At 39.2% G+C, this 21596-nt stretch overlaps 1 protein-coding gene across 2 annotated transcripts in view; it reads right to left on the bottom strand.

Moving 5' to 3' along the window:
- The window catches only part of LOC306870094 (EGF-like repeat and discoidin I-like domain-containing protein 3), a 220377-nt gene extending 199380 nt beyond the window's left edge, over window positions 1–20997 (bottom strand). The window contains exon 1 of one of the 2 annotated variants that reach the window (XM_079417163.1): window positions 20453–20997. In XM_079417163.1, the coding sequence (XP_079273289.1) occupies window positions 20453–20516 (64 nt within the window). In that variant the 5' untranslated portion in view covers window positions 20517–20997. The remainder of the gene's footprint in view (window positions 1–20452) is intronic. The other variant, XM_079417164.1, reaches the window with a different exon arrangement.
- Window positions 20998–21596: the final 599 nt, after the last annotated feature.

Below are 21596 nucleotides of genomic sequence, written 5' to 3'. Positions count from 1 at the left end.
ATACAACTATCTTGATTGCAAATGACATAAAATAAAAATTTCAGCCCACATGTGATGTTCACCTTGAATTTCTTTGGTTTTCTTAATGCACCTCATATTTAATATAAAGCAATAATACTGTTATCTCTGGTAAACAAGTATATTAACTTTATTTAAAGGGATCATCGGATGCAAAATTCACTTTACAAGTTGTTTGAACATATATGTGTGTTGGAAGTGTTTATACACATCCATCCTATTATGATAAATATCCACCCAGTGTTTTCTCAAATCAGGCTGTTCGGAGATTCTTGTCAGAATGACATAGTTCTGCTCAGACCACTCCCACGATAGTTGATTGACAAGGTTGTCATATCTTAGACCCGCCCTGAGTGAGCTGTGAGCTGTCCGCCATTGTGTCCACTCTGGTGCAGGGGAAGACAAGAATGTCTCTGATTAAGCGATTGAGGTGTTTTGTTGTTGGATGTAATAATGAACATAGCAGTCATCATTTAAGGTTATTGCACACTGAGTCTGAAATTTTCGTCCGAAATTTTCGCACGTAAAAAAAATAATTACGACCTCATGTTGTGTCAATCATGTTTGCACACTGCCTCCGAAACTTTCTATTTCCTGCATTTTTGCATCCGTAGCATGCATTTTGATAGGAAAGGATGAGGAATATGAAAAAACTGAAAAACGCAGGCGAAGATTTCGTACTCAGTGTGCAATGACTTTTACTCCTGACATCTGAGACGCTGAAGACGCAGAGGATTAACATTACTTTTGTTTTTGAAGGGAATGCGCCGATCCCAATCTGCCTAAATGCATCTATGTTCGCGCGAACCATTCGGGTCATTCGAATCATTCGTTTTTTTATGAATCTTTGCAAATCACCTTTCCTAATAATGTCCTAGATAGCCGGTTTTGCGGCTGAAGTTTACAGTCTGCTCATCATCCCAAGGAAGAGAGGGGCAGGGGTCAGCAGAGCTCATTAGCATTTAAAGCAACATGGACTAAAAAAGCTTGCTGAAAACAGAGCTGATTTTGACATGCAAAAAGTATATTTTTTACACTACCATTGAGAAATTTTAACCAAAGTATGTTATAGACTTTTCATTAAGACCCTTAAGAATCATATCAACTTGTGGAAAATGGGCATCCAATGACCCCTTAAAATAAAAAAATAAATAAAAATAAAAATCTGCAGAATTGTTTGAATTTAATTGTACAGTTTAATTGTAATTATATATGATAACCTGAATATTATACTGTATGCTTATATGGCTTGGATACATACATATGAAAAGTAGCAAAAACTAATTCTGGTGGCATATATATATGTACAGTGCCTATAAAAATTATTCATACCCCTTAATTTTTTTTTCATTTTGTTATGTTGCTGACTTGTGTTAAACTGTTTTAAATTACTTTTTCCACACATCAAACTACATTCCATACATGACAAAATGACAAATGACAAAGCAAAAACAGAATTGTCAAAACTTTGTAAATTTATAAAAAAATAAAATAAAAATAAAAGGTTCATTGCATAATTATTCATACCGACAATGCGACAAGCTTTTCATATCAGCATTTGATAATTATCTGCCATGATTCTTCACCTCACCTATTCACCTCTCAAGCTCTGTCAGGTTGGATGGGGGCAAATGGACATTTTCAGGTTTCTCCAGAAATATTTGTTTGGGTTCAATCCCAGACTATGGCTGAGCCACTAAAGGATATTCACAGAGTTGTCTATAATCTACTCTTGCTGTGTGCTTAGGGTCATTGTCCTGTTGGAAGGTGAACCTTCTGCCCTGTCTGAGGTTCTGAATGCTCTGGACTGGGTTTTCATTAAGGCTATCCCAATATTTTGGTGCATTGAGCTTCTCTACTACTCTGACGAGTCCCTCAGTCCCTGCCGCTAAAAAACAGCCCTACAGCATGAGGCTGCTACCAGCACACTTTACTTTTGGGATGGTACTCTGCAGGTGATGAGCAGAGCTGGTTTCCTTCAAACATGATGTTGAGAATTTAGGTTAATCAGATCAGAGAATCTTGTTTCTCAGAGTCTGAGGGTCCTTTAGGTGCTTTTTTCGAAATTCAAAGTGTGTTTTCATGTGTTTTCACTGAGGATTGAGTTTGGCCACATCGCCATAAAGCCCAGATCGGTGGAGTGTTGCAGTGATATGTGTCCTTCTGTAGGTTTCTTCTATCTCCACATATGATCATGGAGCTCAACTAGAGTGACCTTCAGCTTCTTGGTCACAAGTCTAGACAAGGTCCTTCTCCATCAATTGCTCAGTTTGGCCAGGAGGCCAGCTCTAGGATGAGTCCTGGTTGTGTCACGCCTCTTCCATTAAGGGTAATGGAGACTACATGCTTCTGTGAACTTTCAATGCAGCAGATTTTTTTTTTCAGAACTCTTCCCCAGATGTGTGGCTTGACGCAAACCTGTTTCTGAGCTCTACAGGCAGTTATTTTGACCTCAGGGCTTGGTTTTTGCTCTGATATGAATTTTCAGCTGTTAGACCTTTTACTGAGACATGTGTGCCTTTCCAAATCATACCCATTCAATTGAATTTGTCACGGGTTACTTCACTCGAAGTGTAGTAACATCTACAAGTGATATGAATGCTCCTGAGCAAATTGTCAACTGTCCCAGATAAGGGAATAATTATGCAATGGAATCATTTGTTTTTTTTTTTTTTTTTTTTTTTTTATAAATTTCCAAAGATGTGAAAAGTTTTTTTGTTTGTTTGTTTATTTAGTTTGTTGCTTTGCAATTATGGTGTATGGAGTGTAGATTGATTGAAAAAAGTAATTTAAAGCAGTTTAACATAAGGCAGCAACATAAGAATACGTAAAAAAAAAAGTATGAATACAGTTTTTAGGCACTGTATACATGGAGTTAAAGGACTTAAAATGAGTTATAGAATTTCAGTTTGAGAACAAAATCAAAGTATGTCTGAATATAATTGTTCCTTATTGTGAGGCTTCATCCTTCCAATCAGTGTCACTTGTCTGTTTCCTTTCAGTTCTGTTTTGCCCTTATTTGGTAGTTCCTGTCCTTGTTTAGTTAATGATTAATCATCATTTATTATATTCACCTGTCTTGTGTTAATTATCTCATTTGCTCCTTTGTTCCCTGTTCTTTATAAGCCTTGAGTTCCTTAGTCTGGTTCATGTCTCAAAGTTATGTACGTTGTTGGAAACATTTATTCGCTGCTCTTCTGTAAAACTTCTATTCGTTGAATTCCCGAGTCCTGTGTTCCCTCAGAGTGACGTTACGTAACAATCAGATTCATGACTGTCAATAAACCGTAGCATGAGCATGAAGGTTCGACATAACTAGGTGTGCAGGGAGAGTGATGGTGTCGCACAAAGTGCTGTAGAAGTTTCTGCTGAAGATTCTCTGGATTGTGAAAAAGCCCTTATTAATGTGATGACGTTTCTGGGTTAGCTTTCAAAGCTTTCTGAGTATGGCACGCATAGCACCTCATTATGAGAAAACACATCCCCTTGCTTAGCACACACAGCAGACACACAAAATGCACTGGAACGCTAATGAACAACACACGCACAATAAAAGCTAAAAATATGGGCACACACACAGATACATACACACACGCCTGACACATGATTCTTCCCTGAACAGAGGCACACATACATTCAAGGGTGTTCGCACGTCAAATTAAATCAGAACTAGCCGAGTGAAAGCAATTGCCTTGAACCGAGCATGAGATGATGGCTCTGAGAACAGAAGCAAGTGAAGAAAGACAAATCCTCAGATATCGACTGTGGTTAATGTACTTAATATGCCTAACAATGGCATGCTGTGAACACCGGGTGTCTGGGAGCAGAGAATACGGCAGTGAAAGTCATAGAGCATCGTACCAATGACTGGAGATGTAAGCCTCAAGATCAGACAGACATAGAGTTAAACTAAATGGTTGTGCATGAGGAATAGAATCAGCTGAAGCTTTGCATCTAAATATCAAATTAAACCTCCATCTTTTGATAATCAATAAACAAGCCATGGCATCAACCTTGTCCTGAGAGTAATTGGAGAGCCTTCATTCAATGCAGTTCACTCCGATCTAGACAAATGACACTGATACCTGCATTTGAATCGTATTACATCTTGTGTCAGTAAAGGCGAAAGAGATGGTGAATACCCAGAAGTACTTGTGGAATAAGCTGTACTATAGAGATCACGACTGCCAAGCACAGCATGTCTGCACAGAAGAGCATGTAGATGCAGTCAGTGCAGAATTTGGATGGATATTACAGTCTGTCTAGACTCTTTTCAGGAGTTTGACTGATGGAGATCATTTAATTAGAAAAAAAAATATGAAAGAACCCAAAAGAATTGCAGCCGGATTTCAGCCAATAATTCCCAAACAATCCACCCACTCCCAGTTTTACACTCAGACTAGCCAAGCGTCTGAGTTTACTTCCAAATTACTTGCTAATGAGGCACCTGGCTAGACATGAAATAATTGTACGGTCTCTGATGTTTAGGACCTTCTTAATTCCTCCCCCAGTTATACATCCAGCACCTTACATAGATGGTGTTTACGTTAAACAATTTTACACATTTGTGTCTCTATAGTCGCAATCCATGTTTAAGCTATTATGTTTTCTAATACTGTGCATCCACCTCAGTACTCCATTTTACTGATTGGAAACTGCACTGTGTGAGCTCTTTCTTTCTTAATTCATAATCCTTTGTGTGGCACTAACTCGTGTGGTGTTCAGTTTTTGTATTGAATTGGACTGGCCATACACCACAGGAAGCTGAATTGGAAGGAAAGAAAGATAAATTTGCTGAGCTACAATTCAAAGAAACATTAAATTGTAATGCATGTTAATATCTTAAATATATTGAACTATATAAACTAAAAAGTTTTTAAAACCTTCAAAGTGTTTTCTACTTTTGTCAGAACTTTCAAACAAGGCTTTGTCAAATCAACCAACGCTCTCATGCCAACTATTTAACGTTTCGGTGATCGGTAGCAAATTCTTATGATGATCTCATTTTTACATTTGCATACAGTCGTGCTTACACCCTATTAAGGGTTAGGTTTAGGTTTTAGGTTTTGTATAAATCATACATTTTCAAACAAAATATATTGTACAAATTCATATGATTTGACCAGCAACTAAAACTGTCACATTTTCTCATGAGATTGAATCAGCATTAAAAGTCTTACAAATCATAGGAATTCCAAAACATTCTCAATTTAGTTCTGAACGGCACACAACCTTGATGCCTAATGCACTTATTCTGTACTTGCATAGGAGCAGTGCACTTTTATTATCTACATGCATTTCAAATAAATCAAATATAACTATCTCGACTCATCAATCGCTGATGTCAGATCTGAGAGTAAAAATCTCTTTGCAAAGCCAGCTTTAATCAACTTTAGTCTCTAAACCAATGTCTTTAAAGAGCTATGGACCTAGGGGGAACATGAGAACTTGCTACACAGGTAATTTTTGCACATCTTAAAATAAACTGTTTAAGTATGCAGCAATCCAGATCCAATCCACCCTCTTTCTCATTACTCTTAGCCACATCGGTATGAGTACTGCAGTGGTCCTTGTTAACAGATACCATGTGAGGTAGATACAGTATGTTCCAAAAGAGGATTATTTGTTTCCCTCAGAGAAGAAGAGAGTTAATTGCTTGGAGTGACATCCTCTTTATTCTTTCTGACTTCCTGCCATCTGCTATACTAATTCATCACTCATTATGAATGTCCTTTCATTCACAGGCGGTGATAACACACTACACCCACTATAGGTCATAAAGACCAACAAAATATGACAAAAGGACCCAAAAATAAATTTGTCTGATGCGTAATAAATTATGTGCTGCTTAAAAAGCAATGCAAATGTCTTTAGTTTACTAGAGTCTATAGTAGTGCTTTTTACCCACCCCAAACTAACCAGACAAGGCTTTGAAATATATACTGACATTAACAGTGAAGTTTTTCAGGAAAATAAATAAATAAACAAATGTCATCGACAATTTCAGGTGGTCGTTTTTCATCAATTTGTAGGAGTTTTTGTTTATTTATTTATTTATTAAATCCTACTATTTCATTAAAATTACCCATTTTACACTTATCCATTTTACATTTACTTGCCACAGGTTACAGTGTTGATTGTTTAGTTTGAAAATTAAAGAACATAAAAAGAAAACCCACAAGTTTCCTTAAAATAATGACACTTTCAAAGTTCTCTTTCAACCACTTTAATTATATATTTTTTTTATGGTAGGCACAGGGTGCAGGTAAGGTTTGCACAAGGGTTGTTAACAACCAAAATTAATTATTGTTGGCTACGGAATGAATCAGTATAACTCATTCTACAATGGTAGCTGTATAGGAATTATACAAAGAGCTAACCTATGCTGTACTTCCTAAGTCAGACAAAAAAAAAAAAAATATATATATATAAAAAAAAAAAGGAACATGGCATTGCTCATCTCATGGCGTGCCACTATTTTATTAATACCATGCTTGGATTGTTACAAAAAGCTCACATTTCTTTGCAATTCATTAAGAGGGGATAAAAAAGTTTATCTGCAGCGATCAATCTTGCTTTTTACTGTATTTTCTCAAGGCAAGACACAGCGACAAATAGTACCCTACTGAAATACCTCCTTTAGATGCACACAGCCAAGCCCAAAATGCCCCACAGGCAGTGAGATCCACAGGTCCACAGGAATCTTGCATAGTCACCATTATTGAGAAAACTCTAAATCTCTCAGTGGCGTTTGATGATAGCCCCAAAGGCACACCATAACATTACATTCCCAAATTCCTCAAATTCTAAAAGGACGTCAATAACACTTAGAGGTTTCATCCGTTAACATTCCCTTTCATCTGAATACCAGCTGTTTGGGCACAGGTTTTCTCAGACGAATGTAATTATATTTAGTTTTTTAGTTTTTTGCCTTTTTCATCTTTATTGCATGGCTAGCTGTATACTAAATGACTTTAATGAACTTTGCGGCCTCCCAGACAAAACCATTTGAGTTTCCTTAAATGTCTGTGAACAAATTAAGCCTGTCACAAAAATGAACTGAAACTCAGCATATATAGGCTTTGTTATGTGTCACACTGTTTTTTCCCCTTGTTTATCTGTTAACTAAATCAAATATATTTCAAGAATTTATTCCTTGTATGTATATATGTACTGCAGATTATATATATAATGTAATATAATATTTAGTATTACTACTGTACTACTCTCTGTTCAAAATAAATTAAAAGAAACCGAGCATAGTCGATTTGTTGTTTTTTTCCTGTTGTACCGAAATCGTGTCGAACCGTGACCCCCGAACCGAGGTACGTAACGAACCATGACATCTGTATAGAGAAAGGGCTAAAGAGGCCATGCTAAAGAGCCAAATGTTGATCCCTTAATATTCTTAACACAGCTTAGCATGATTGTATTCCTGTGATGAAGGTGCCCTACTAAGAGATAATACAGGTCAAGTCTTGCTCATCAACAAATGCCAATCGTGCCATTAGCATTTCAAAACAAGTTAAAAATGAATCTCTTTTAATATTAGCAGGATTCCATGGGCACAGTCCAGACAGTGATGACCACAATTACACCCCAGTGTACAGGAAAAGAAGGGCAATGAGTAAAGTTCAATGACACCTCATCAGAACGGAAGGTCATTATGGAAAGATTGAGTTCTGTTCCACCAGAGCAGCCATGTTGCCCCATTCATGATTAATTGTGCTCTGTGAGCCTATAAGAACCAATGATCTAGAAAGGAATGGCATCTGTACACTCTTTAAAGAGAGAGTGAAAGTGATGGTTGGAAAAAGTAACGAATGACAAAACTATCTACTTCTCCTAGCGACCAACAAAATGACAAAATGAATCAGATTGTGGGGATCATTTGCTTAACTAAGAAAGCAGTCCAACTGGCACTCCATCATAAAAAAAGCACACTTGACCATTTAAAATCCCAATTAACGTCTCAGGTTACATATGTAACCATGGTTCCCCGAAGGGAAGAAAACGCTGCGTCGAAAACGCTAGCATAAAAGCATGTGCGGCGGAGCCGGCGTCAGCTTCTAGGAATGAAGCAAGCACTGGCAGGGATGCCGGAAGTGTGGCCCTCGATACGCAACATCTCGTTCCCTTCGGGGAACAATGGTTACATACGTAACCTGAGACGTTCCCCTTCAGGAACTCGAGCTGCGTGGAAAACGCTAGGGGAACGAGATGCCCACGCCGCCAGACTTCCAAGTCCCTGCCCTGTGTGTATCCCTCGGGAGCACAACGAGGGCGAGAGAAAAAAGGCCACAAGTGGCTAAGTCCCAAAGGCCAACTTCTAAGAAGTGAGTCTTGATCCCCAGGAAAGGGGAGAGCAGAGGACTCGAGGCTATGGAATAGCATCCTGATCCACCACATAGCATAAGCTCTCTGGCCGGAGGCCTCAGCCTCTGGAAGAAACCTGTACTAGGGGGTGTCTACCCACTGAAAGGCCACAGAGAAGGGCGTGGTAGGCTGATATAGCCGCCACGTAGACCCTCAGGGTGGAGTGGGTTAATCCTGCGGAGGAACAGGCCTGCACAAACTCCAGAACTGTACCAATCGGGCCGTTAGCTGGGTCGAGCTGGCAACCTCCGCACCATGAAGTGAAGAGCTTCCACTTCAGGGCGTACAGTTTCCTCGTAGAGGGAGCTCTGGATTGGAGGATGGTCTCAGCAACCTTGGTTGAGAGACCGGAAGCTAGGAGCTGTGCCTCCTCAGAGGCCACACCCACAGCTTCCACAACTGTGGCCCACGCCTGTGAGAGGAGATTTCTCCTGTTGGGAATCTCCCTTGGAGTGCCGTCGAGGAGAGAAATCAGGTCCGAGAACCATACTCGGCCCGGCCAGAACGGCGCTACCAGTAGTAGACTGACCTCGTCCCGGCGCACTCTCGCCAGAACTCCCGGGAGCAGAGCAATAGGGGGAAAAACATACAGACGAAGCCTCGGCCAAGTCTGCACCATAGCATCCAGTTCCAGAGGAGCTGGAGAAGTCAGAGAGAACCAGAGGGGACATTGAGCTGACTCTATAGTTGCAAACAGGTCCACCTGTACCTGGCCAAACACTCTCCATATCTGCTTCACCACCTGGGGTGAAGCATCCATTCCCCAGGCCTCGGCCCCTGTCTCGACAGAACGTCTGCTCCCACATTGAGATACCCAGGAATGTGCACTTCTCTTAATGAGAGGAGTTTGCCCTGGGACCACTCGAGGATCTGGTGCGCCAGCTTGTACAAGGATTGCGACCGCAGACCTCCCTGGTGGTTTATGTACGAGACCACCGACGTGCTGTCGGTGCGCACCAACACGTGGTGGTCTCTTAGGTCTGGGAGGAAGTGTTTGAGTGCTCGAAACACGGCCAGCATCCAGCCAATTTATATGCCATGTCAGATGGCGACCACTCCACAGACCGCGGGCAGGGTGGCCACTCATGACCGCTCCCCAAACGGTGAGGGACGCGTCCGTCGCTAGTGTTACACAGCGACAAGGAGCTCCCAACACCGGGCCCTGGGACAAGAACCAAGGTTTCCTCCACATGTTTAAGGCACGTATGCATCGTCTCGTGACCTTGAAAGTGCGAAGTGGTTTTCCCCTCTGGGAGAACTCCTTTGTATTGAGCCACCACTGTAGGGGTCTCATGTAAAGCAGGCCAAGTGACCTTGAAAGTGCGAAGTGGTTTTCCCCTCGGGGAGAACTCCTTTGTATTGAGCCACCACTGTAGGGGTCTCATGTAAAGCAGGCCAAAAGGTATCACGTTGGACGCAGCTGCCCTCAGACCCAGCAGTCTCTGAAACTGCTCGACAGTGAGTGACTGGCCTTCTTTCACTCTCTTGACTGTGATGATCGACTCGATATGAGCAGGGGACAGACGTGCCTGCATCGTGGTCGAATCCCACACCACACCCATGTTTGATTGTGAGCACCTTGAACTTCAGTCGCATGACTGAGCGGTTCAATTGACACAGATCTAAAATGGGCCGCAACCCTCCATCCTTCTTGGGAACTATGAGGTACCGGCTGTAGAACCCGGACTCTCTTTCGTGAGGAGGGACCACGTCGATGGCCTCCTTCCTCAAGAGAGTACTCTACTTCTTGTTCCATTACCAGAGCCTGCTCAGGGCCCACCTGAGTGGGATTCACCCCGTTGAATTGAGGAGAACCAAACTGGATTCTGTAGCCTCTCTCTACAGTATGCAGGACCCATGGAGACACATTTGGCAGTAGTTTCCATGCAGCCAAATAGTCTACTAAGGTAACCAGTCTCTCGAGACTGGCCTCTGGTGTACCCAGAGCAGCGAGCTCGGTGTCCTGGAAAGGCACACCGGCTGGAGACGGCCGAACTAGCTGCTCTAGAGACCCCCGAATGGGTGGCGAGCCTCTCAGTTCCGCAACGTTTCCGGGCGTAAGTCGTCTGCCAGGTGTTGATTCTCCAGAGTGCTGGGGGGTGGTGTTTTGTAGCTGGTGATGTCCTTCAATCCTAACCACACTGAAGCAGGATCACTGGAAGAGAATTTGTTCCTGAGCTTGTCAGAATAATTCCTCTTTGCCACTCTGATCTCCTTTTCCAGTGTGTATTTGGCCTGTTTGTACAAGACTTTATCCCCCTTTCTGTGAGCATCTTCTTTGGCCTGACGGAGCTGTCTGAGTTTGGCAGTGAACCATGGTTTGTCATTGTTGTAGAATAGATGAGTCCTGGTAGGAATGCACATGTCCTCACAGAAACTGATATAAGATGTTACAGTCTCTGTGAGCTCGTCCAGATCATTTGCAGCAGCTTCAAAAACAGTCCAATCAGTCAGGTCGAAACAGGCTTGTAAATCCCGCTCTGTTTCGTTAGTCCATCTTTTAACAGATCTTAATACAGGCTTTGCAGACTTAAGTTTGTCCGGGAGAGCAGAAGGAGTTTGTCCGTTTTGCTGGGTAGAGAGCGGAGATTCGACAAATGGATGCTAGGTAACGCCGTTCTAAATGCGCGCCGGCTCGCTTTCCCCGTCTGCGCCTCCTCCTGTAGCGTTTGACCAGAGCTACGGCTCCACCAACTACAATGTCCAGCAAAACGTCCGAAAAATCAAAAACCGGTAGAAGATTTTGTGGTGTGTTCTGCCGAATGTTCAGCAGATCATCCCTGGTAAAACTGATCTTATTTGAAAAACAAAAAACAGGAAAAACAAACAAAAACAATACGAAAACAAAAAAATGACAAAAAGCTGACGCCGCACGTGCTTTTATGCTTCCTGGTTGATTACGTCAACCGCCCGTGACGTCTCGCCCTTCCATTGGACAGATTACACATGCATTCAGAGCGCGGTCACGCTGAAGACGTTCCTCTAGCGTTTTCAACGCAGCTCGAGTTCCTGAAGGGGAACTCAGCATTTTTCTCCGCAAGTTCGCTCTAGGAAAATGCTGTGGTCACATTTACATTTTTAACAAGGAATCTGATTGTGTTTTGCATCTTAACTGGGCTTATTTAATAAGCAAATCATTTTTTTTCATACAGCTTATAGTCTCCTCGTCAGACAAAGAGCCAACAGTGGCTTGTTTCTCTAAGGTGCTTACTTTGAATTTTTTCCACAATGTAATTGCAAATGTCACAAAATAAATAAAGCATGCAGGACTCACGCTGGGAAGGCGTTCTAATGAAGTGGCCAGCTGACGCTGACAGCACAGTTCATGTGTGCGGGATAAAGACCTGAACTACTGAAGCTTAAGGGCCCACAGGCTCAACCAACCAGAACAAATTTGTCTCACACTCTCAACATGGGTCCCCTGTCAAACACACTTCTGTCCTCAAGCTGGGATAAAGTAGTTACACTGTCGTGGATAGAGTGCCCAATACAAAGCAGAAAATATAATGCAATAAATATTGAAATATAAAGCTTTTGAAGTCTAAACTATAGTGCAGAGATACACTACTTACAGTATAATATACATGCAAGAACAAAGATACACAAGTAAAGTTTGCTGTCCCTAAAAACATTGTGATGAGCCAACCATAATATCCATACCTACAATGAGGTATGGAAGACCATTTCCACTTTAGAGTAACTTGAATAAATGTGTGAGTATAAATGTGACATTATCTCAAAATTGCGACTTTATTTCTCACAACTGCAACTTTATATCGCATCACTGAAATAATTACCCTTGATTGTGATTTTTAATCACATTTTATCAAAAAACAAAAACAAAAACACTTTATAGGCTATATCACAGAATCACAGATGCAGCCCCTGGAATTAGATCTTGCAACAGCAAATTTTATTTTTTCATAATTCCTATTTCATAATTGCAACTTTATTTCACATAATTCTGTTTGTGACTTCAATTCTCAATTTTCATTTTTTTTAATCCTGTAATTGGGAATTTATATTTCAAAATATGACTTTATATCTTACAAATGTGACTATTTCTTGGAACTGCAACTTCATTTCTCATTTGCACATTGTTTTCAAATGTATTTCTCATATATCTTATAGTTCATTGTGACTTTATCTTAAAATGTGACTTTATACAAATGCTACTTTATTTCTTGGTACGGCAACTTAAGTTCACACAACTGCAAATGTATTTATCATAATTCTGAAATCATATCTCACAATGTAAATTTATATCACAATGTGACTTCATTTCTTATTTTTTCTTATGTTTCCTCACCATTATACATTTCAGCCGAAACAGGCTTCCATACGGCAGTTGAGCAACAACATCTGTCAAAAAAATTATTTCCAATTTGAAGACCAAGTAAAGGTGTCCACATATATAAACCTAAAAAACAACAACACCACAGAACATACATACAGCAACATGCCCCCTGTCATCAGCAAGTGTTATTTCACGTTATGTCTGAGACAATCGGTATATCTTAACAAACAAAATGACTTTTTATCAGCCACACAGCATTCTGATACATTACAAAATGGCATGAGACAATGTGCAGCGAGCCTTTCCAGGCGAGGGATGTTTAAAGAGCATCGATTCACTCAAGCCAACAGCTGTGGCCTCTGACATTGAGAATAGGGTGTTTGCTTGTAATTGCCCCCCGACAGTTGCATGCATCAATGAAAACAGCCTCTGAAATCTCCCACACAGTCTCACACACAATGGGAGAAATATGATATACTGCAAGACATTTCATACTCTTCCATAAATGTTAGACCACAAATTAATTTAAAGGGTAAGTTCACCCAAAATAATACTAACAAATAAATAAATAAATAATACAATTAAAAAATAGAAAATTCTGTCATCATTTACTCATGTCAAAACTGTTTGGTTACCAACATTCTTCAAAATATTTTATTTTGAGTTCCACAGTAGAAATTCATACAGGTTTGGAATGACATGTAGGTAAGTAAATGATGACAACATTTTCATTTCCTGAGTGGACTATCTCCCTTTACATTGCCATGCGTTAGTTACCTTTAACTCTAATAGAAAGTAAAGAAACTCTATGAAGTTCTTAACTGCTGTGTAAGAAACAAAGGAAATGTGACTGAAAGTGAGGCATGCCACCAAATCACACCTTGAAGCATGTCGAATGGGTGCCGTCTGAATGTGCTGTGATTAATAGAAGAACTGCCACTGATGATTCCACTCCCTTACTAAGCCAAGGAACAAGTGCACCCTGAGGTATTGTAGCTAAAAATCCATTATTCAAGGAGGAGGCTGCAGCTCCAAGCTGAAGAAGCACAGTTGACACCAGGAGGCTCTGAGGCCATGCTCGGTTACAATTATAGCTCCTAGCACAGCTAGACTGGAAGCACACTTAAAATCACAAACCTGTGAAGCTGAGAATCCTGGGAAACTACAAACAAGGGTACAAGCATACGACCTGTTTTCATATATTATTTCATCATATTATTTTGGCTTGCTCTCATATTCAGGAACATAACTGTCAGCTGAAGAAAATTTGGACTGATGCGTCTATGCTTCATTCTTCTGAGCGGCATCAAAACTTAGTAAACGATAACGTCTGCCTTTGAGGAACACTTAAATGATGCTCCACCATTGCTGTATACTTCAGTGCTCTTACAACTTCAAGGAGACACTTTCAGAAAACAGGTTCATCCCCTCGGGGAGCAGAAAACACACATAAGAACTGTTTGTTGTAGACTGCAATGAGATTAACTAGAGAGCAAATTCAAGAATTTTGCTTCTCGGGTTCTTCTCAAGAGGGAAACAACCCCAGTAATCTCAAATGTGTCTCCTCTAGGGTTTTAGATGAAATTTCTAACTGTGCTCAGATTTGCCAAGAAACTAAAGTCTGCAATCAAAGTCAGAGTATTGATATGACCCCATATTAATTTCTCATCAAATTCTTCAAATTATCTAAGAAATAAATGCAAGAGATCTGAGAAGCTATGAAAAAGCAACCTCTGAGTAATAAGATTTTCCTTTGGGTCAGTCTTCCCATAGAATGCACTACATTTCTACATTTATGCCAAATACATGATAAGACTGGTGTTTTTACTGCATAAGAGTCAGAAGACTGTTGATCTGAATGTTCAAAATCACCTCTGAAGAATCTAAAAATAGTGTGCCAATTAAGTTAAACACATGTCAAAGTACCTAAGCCAAATTTTACGTCAACACAAAATTTTTGACATTTGCCATGGGCCATGAAAATACTGAACATTAGCTTTGATGTTATCCAGCACTTCTGGCTGCTCTGTGAACTATGTTGAAGATAAAAATCCAGTTGATCTCCCTTTGGAAAGAATCAGACAGGAAACTTGTCCACTCTCACAGTGAGCGCATTTGAATCCAAATGGATGTGCATCACCCGCATGTCTACTATGGAATAAAACATTGGCAGTGATTGGAGATCAATAAGAATGGGGAGAAACATCCATTGAGCTACGGTAAATGGATCCCAAGTCCATCCAGCATGACAACTGATCAATCTCCTATTTCTCAAAATACTGATTTAATGTGGCAAGCTATTTTAACATTTATGTCTTAAAACTAACGTATGTTGTTTTTTTTTTTTTTTTTTTTTTTTTTTTTTTATTAGCACAGTTTTTCATTACTTTTAAGTAAGGATGCACTGGTATATTGGCCAATAATTGGTATCGGCTGATAAAAGCAATTATCTACACTATCAGCCATTGTAAGCCAATTGTTTAACCCTCTGAGCCCGACAAACGCGAATACGCGTTTTGGGGCAGATTTTCCTGATAAGGCAGAAATGAGCTTGAATTACTCTGCCATTTTTGATCGTTCAGATAAGAGCAATACACCATTCGAATCTGTAAGGGGTCTTCTTTTATTTGTATTCACTCATAATAACAACTAAACTTTGTGCTTTTGAAGAATAAAGAAAACAAACAGGGTGCGCTCTCTGTCTTCTCCGTCTCCGCGATCTGTTTTCAGAAATGCATCACTAAAATGAAGTGTAACTCAGCGAATACTCAACACACAGACATGAGAGTTATCTCTATAGAAAGCTTGACGTGTCTTCTTTCAAATGAAGTAAGTCGAAATATCGAAAACAAATATTCTGTGATGAAGTAATCCGTATGAAACCAACACGATGTTCAGTCTGTCCCGTCTAACTCATTATTTCTAATGAGATCCCGCCCCCTCGTGTTCACATGTAAATAACCACGTGACGCGCGCGCGCTTGGAGACGCCCAACAACAAACACGGAGACTGTTCAGCGCTGCTATACTGTTAGTTTCTGGAAGAAGACGCGCTGAGTAAAGGCTGCTGATCGATCTAATGAGTAAGTAATGTTTATGTTTTGCATTAGTTAACTGTTATTGTGACATAAACTTGAACACATTACTAGTTGGGTTGTTCCCAAATTACAACACGATGAATTCTACGCATCTAAGAATGTTTAGACCATGTTTATTATTAATAATCTGTTCACAAATATATTTGAATAGTGTGCTAAACAATAACAATTAGTTATCAGATATAAAATATCATTTTTTTATATTACGAAGTACATCCTTTTATAGTACAAAGCATGCTTGAGTTTATGACTGCAGAATCATATCTTCTATACTATAAAATCATACATGATGTTCAGGATGGCTATATGACTACAAAATCATAGTTGGGTTTTCCCCAAACTATAATTCCTGACTAAAATGTTTGAAATCCAGTAAAACATTTTGAATATGATGGGCAATTCATTATATTTAAATTTCATGCTTTTTATAAAACAATAAAAGTAATATGAGAGTACATTGTAACATGATGAATGCTACGAGTCTAAGTATGTTTACAAGTTTATTATTAATAGCCTACTCTGTTCAAAAATAGATTTTAATAGCGTGCTAAACAATAATAATTTGTTTCTCAAAAATAAAATGTCTTTTTTTTACGATAATACAAAGCATGAATGAGTCTATGACTACAAAACCTATATATATATATATATATATATATATATATATATATATATATATAGATGCTCCTGATATAAACATGCTCACAAATGTTTTTTCTCTTTTTTTGGTTTTGTATTTTATTGAATCAGACACCTGCACCACAGATGAATCCTGCTGACTTTCAGTCTCTTCCAACTGTTTTCCTCGCTGCAGCAACATCAGAAGTTCAACAGTTTCTTCTTGAATCCATGGAAAGTAGCAGAAACACTTAAATAACACGTAAATATCAGGTATGATTTATCTGTTTCACTTGTTGAACAGAATCTGTTGCAGGAACAAGTCAAAGTCTGTTCACATCTCTGTGGTTAGATCAGTGCACAATAATGTGTCTTTGACCTTCATTATGTATGTTTTGATTATACTGTGTTGTAAATAAAATACAAATCATTTTAAAAACCCCCTTTTTTCAGTCTCCTCACACTCTCTCCCTTACCTGCCTCAGTCACAGTCACACTGATGGGCCATTAGCAGCTTTAGGGGAGGGCCCTTTGTCTCTCAGGTGAGAATCACTTACTATTCAAGACTATGACCACTCCCTCGCATATTGTCTTTCAATCACAAAACATGTCTTTAAAAATTTAAATCAATATATTGTTTTCTGTGAATGAGTAAGCTGAATAATTTTCACATAATTGTCAAGTAAAAATTCTAGCCTACAAGATTCGGTTCTCAAAAGTCTTGTAAACAATTGTTCTGTATGTGTTTTATGGTCTTATTTCAGTGACTTCAAAATTGTAGTTTTTCTCTAACCATGCATAAACGTTGTTTTCTCAAAAACACAATCATGTACATAAATGCTGCTAACATATTAGTGTAGCCCTGTTTGTGCTGTTTACAGTGTTATTAGACTTTAGCCATTTATATTTTTATAAGCAACTGAAAAAAGCACAAATGTCAGGGCATGTTGAAAGTTCTCCAGGCCCCCAAAACACCCTCAGGGCCCAGAGGGTTAAAAACCGCCGATGACCAGGGCCAATTATTTTCCGTCGATCAAAAGGTGGCAGAAAAGTGTGGCAGACAGCAACAATAAAATGTTTCTTGTGTTGTGTTAGGGCTGTTCTGGTTGAAGCAATACTAACACATTAATGCAGCACTTTTAACATGCTTTCTATTTGACCCAGTGAACCACCCATAGTTCAAGCCAGGGTTGCTAGGTCTGAGGTTTTGACATTAAAAAAATTGTAATGCACCCCTAATTCAATTATCACAATGGGCCATGAGCTTTGTTATTTCTGATAAGTGAGAGTCTCAGTTTTATATACTGAACATTTTAACAAAAAATTCAAACAACAAATACCATTTTGATGCTCCTAACCCTTTCACACGTGAGTTTAAAATATTCTAGCTGAGCCCCCAGCGTGAGTTTTTTTAGGCGACTGTTTTTTAGGCCTTATTGTTTCCATGGCGATGCATCATACTTGTCATGTGACACACCGCAGCCACAATAGCACTGTATGACACATGGATTACTTTTATTTCATATTTCCTTTTTTGATTATTAATATTTACAAACATACTCACTATATTATGAAATATCTGATATTCCGATTCTGAAATATGTGCAAGTAAATTATTTGGTATCTTAAATACTTTTATAATGACCGTGTTAGTTGATCTATACCGGGTGATGGGCGCCCCCATGTTTGTTCACGCTGAATCCGAGCTGTGGGACTAACAACATGTAAATTCATCCTCTCCTCCCGAAAACACATTACAGTAAGTTCCCTGTTATACTGGGAGAAGAGCAGAGTAAACTTTAAAGTTATCTACACAATCTGTATATGACGACAATAAAACATGTCGTCAGATTATATTTGTAAGGATCATTATTGATACTTCCATAGACATCAGCGTGTATTTTACAAACTATAAATGTAGGGTTTTGCTAGTACTTGCGTGTATTTAAATGTCAGAAACCTAAAATAAGCATTATATGGTTGAAAACATTGAATTTTTGTGATAATATGACAAGCGCTCAGCACGTCCGATCTGGCTCCATGCCAGCCAATCCAGCCAAAACACCGGTGTGATTGTACGCGTTAAAGGGTTAAATGTGGCGTGACAGATCACTATAGTAGCTTCAGTTCAAGCAGCAGCGCAGAGCATGAATTTCTTCCACTTTAATACAAGCTATAGAATAAAATAAACATGAATGAAGGTATTTTGAAAGATATAGTACAATTTACCAGAATATTTAATGTATCATATAATCGTAATTTAATCTTAATTTATAAACTTTATTATTATTCATTACTAATTATATATTGTATAATTATATATGTATGTTTGAATAAATCTAACATGAAGGCCTTATGTGCAATTGAGTTGTATACAAATGTTTTGAGTATTTTTATGTGTGAAAATAAATATAATAGTGTTGTTGTTCATTTTAACCTCTAATGTACCAAATGAGAGGGTTCCCTGTGTCGAGCAAGTTTTACAGCAAGAAAAAAAAAAAACTATCAGTAACAGCATCAGTTATCTGCAGATATCAATTTTAAGCAATCCATTATTGACAATTTATTTTATTTTATTTATTTATTTATTTGGGGGGGGTTCAGAGCCACCGTACAAGCGAACGTAAAAATCCAGAATGGATTCGATTGTCAAGTTCATCCACTTCGTCTTGCAGCACAAAGCACTATAAAGATCCTTGCACACAGAGTTCACAGAAATTAGTGGTCTTCTATGTGGCTCTAGAATCGCTAGCAAAGCATTCAGACCCACTAACTTTCTGAAGTAAACTTTGAATCGCCGTGATAATCCCGCTGCTCATTAATAAGGAGGGGGAATTCTCAGTTCTCTCTATATCTCAGGATTGGATGGACCCAATATTTTCTTTCTTTTTCCTTTTTTTAAGAAACAAGAGGACAACAAAATCATCCTCAATGCTTGAAGATTCCATTCAGTAGGCTACTGTTTTGCAATTTTTTTTTTTTTTTGTTGCAATGGATTAATTAATAGGCATCGGACTAAGTGTGCAAGGTTTCTGTGCGTGACAAATTTTTAGGATTACGAATACGAAAAAACGCATACGAAAATGTCGGACTCAGTATGCAATGACCTTTTACAGTGACTAGCATATAGCCTATTTCAGTTTTACATTTATAGATTTGGCAGACTATTTTCAAGGCATGAAATTACTTCCATTCGAAAGTCTCATTAATATACAAAACAAAGCTGAAACAGACACAAATAACTATTTGGATAATGACTTGCAGAAAATGAATAAGCACTTTGGGCAACTATTGATGCATTTAGATGTGCTCTTTAAATAAAGTAGATTGATTGGTTTGATTGATTGATTAATTGACTGAATAAATTAAGTACTAATATGTAAACTAATAAATATGCATAATGGCTAGAATGTATTAATTTAGCCACTGCTGACTAGCAGTAGCTGCTAGTATTTAAGGAATAGTTGGTAAACATTAAAAAGATGTCTCCTAGCCACTACCGGATTACTAGAAAATAAATCATAAAACAAAATAGTACAATAAAATGTTTGCTACCCAGACAGCAACATTGTGTTGGCCCAGATCCGGCCCACATCTGGCCCGTGTGAAATCCATGCGGACCGGATCTGGGCCGACACTGCTTGCTGTCTGGGTAGTTTTTACGGTTTAAATGTTACATCAGCTTGCCATAGATGTTAAAACCGTGGGAGTATGATCAGGAAAGCCGTGGGATAGCGTGTAAATAATGTCTCCCTTACTACCTTCTCTTGAGCAATAAAAACAGCATGATCTATAATGAATGGCATTTCAAATATTCGCAAATGACTTGTGCTCAAATATAGTTGCTGCCAACAAATCGTGCTTTCTGACGTTAATTCCAGGACATGTTGAGACGCACAACACAACATTTGTTGTAAACGAGCCTTTAAGGTCATTCCGTGACGTGCTGAATTATAACACTTTTTATTTTGTCTCCCTGTTCTTCCGGAACTGAAAGTTAAACAACATCATTCACAAAAACAGAGATTCTGCGCTCTGCCACTCACCTTTGACGAGATGCGGGACAGCGAGATGCATGCAGAGGGCGATGGAGACAAGCAACGGTCCCATCCTCACCGAACAGCAGCTACGAGTTCCAAGGTTACAAACGTTCAACGGTACAGACGGTTAAAACTTCTGAGGTACACACAAAGGTCTTAGACTAAGTATCTCCCAGGACAGGTGTCAGTTAAGTCCGTGTTTTGTTTTGTTTTTCTCCCAGGAAGGGTCAGCGGAGATGAAATAAGTGATCCTCTCAGGAGTTCCTCTTGCCCTTCTGCTGCAGTGGCGCGCGGCGAGATAACGGAGAGATTCCGCGCGGGTCCCGATCAAACGGTGATTGCGCGCGGCAGACAGTCAGTGTAGCGATCGAGCAGCGGCGCTGTCTTACTGATAAAGACAAGCCTCGCTCCTCCCCAGCAGCCCTGGAGCCTCCAATGCACAGAACGAACGGCAAAATCCAAATGGGTGGGACAAGTCAAAGTGTTTCACTTCTCCCCGGGAAAGATGCGCTTTTTGCTCTGATGTAGAACAGTTACAGCGGCTTAACTGTTCTGACCTCCTTTCCGATCACATATTTATCACACTATCTCCTCTCTCTCTCTGTAGGTGAGATAGTGGGGTGGCCCTGTAGGGGAGACCGGGGATGGCTGTAACAATTTGTTGTTAACGTGCGCTATTTATCTAAAACGTTAATGTGGTTTTCCCATATTTACAATTATGCTACAAATTAAAATAAGGTACAACGAGTAGCCTACCTGTGTAACCCACCTTCACTACCTGGGTGAGCTGTGTTGCAACATTATGGTAACCCTCATCACTACTACAACCCAAACCCATTTAATTTCAAAAAGTTTAATTTCAAAATATAACGGGTAAACAAATAATACATGTCTTAAACAGAACATATAATTGGAAATACACGTGGAGGCTAACATCTCAAAACATTAAAGCAGAGCTCAAGAATTATGTTTTTGTCCAGTTCATGGAACAAAGTAAGAATGGCTTTAATAATTAAAAAAAAAAAATAAGGGTCATCATTTGCTCAACCTCATGGCATCCCAAACCAGTATAACTTACGTTCTTCTTTAAAACATAAAATTGTCTTTTTTTAGGTCAATGGTCAATAAAAATGTCAGTGGTCAATAAAAC

This window comes from Barbus barbus (genome assembly GCF_936440315.1).
Source record: "Barbus barbus genome assembly, chromosome: 5".
NCBI classification, from domain to species: domain Eukaryota; kingdom Metazoa; phylum Chordata; class Actinopteri; order Cypriniformes; family Cyprinidae; genus Barbus; species Barbus barbus.
The sequence above is the reverse complement of the archived record's forward strand: the minus strand, read 5'-3'. Positions and strand labels throughout refer to the sequence as shown.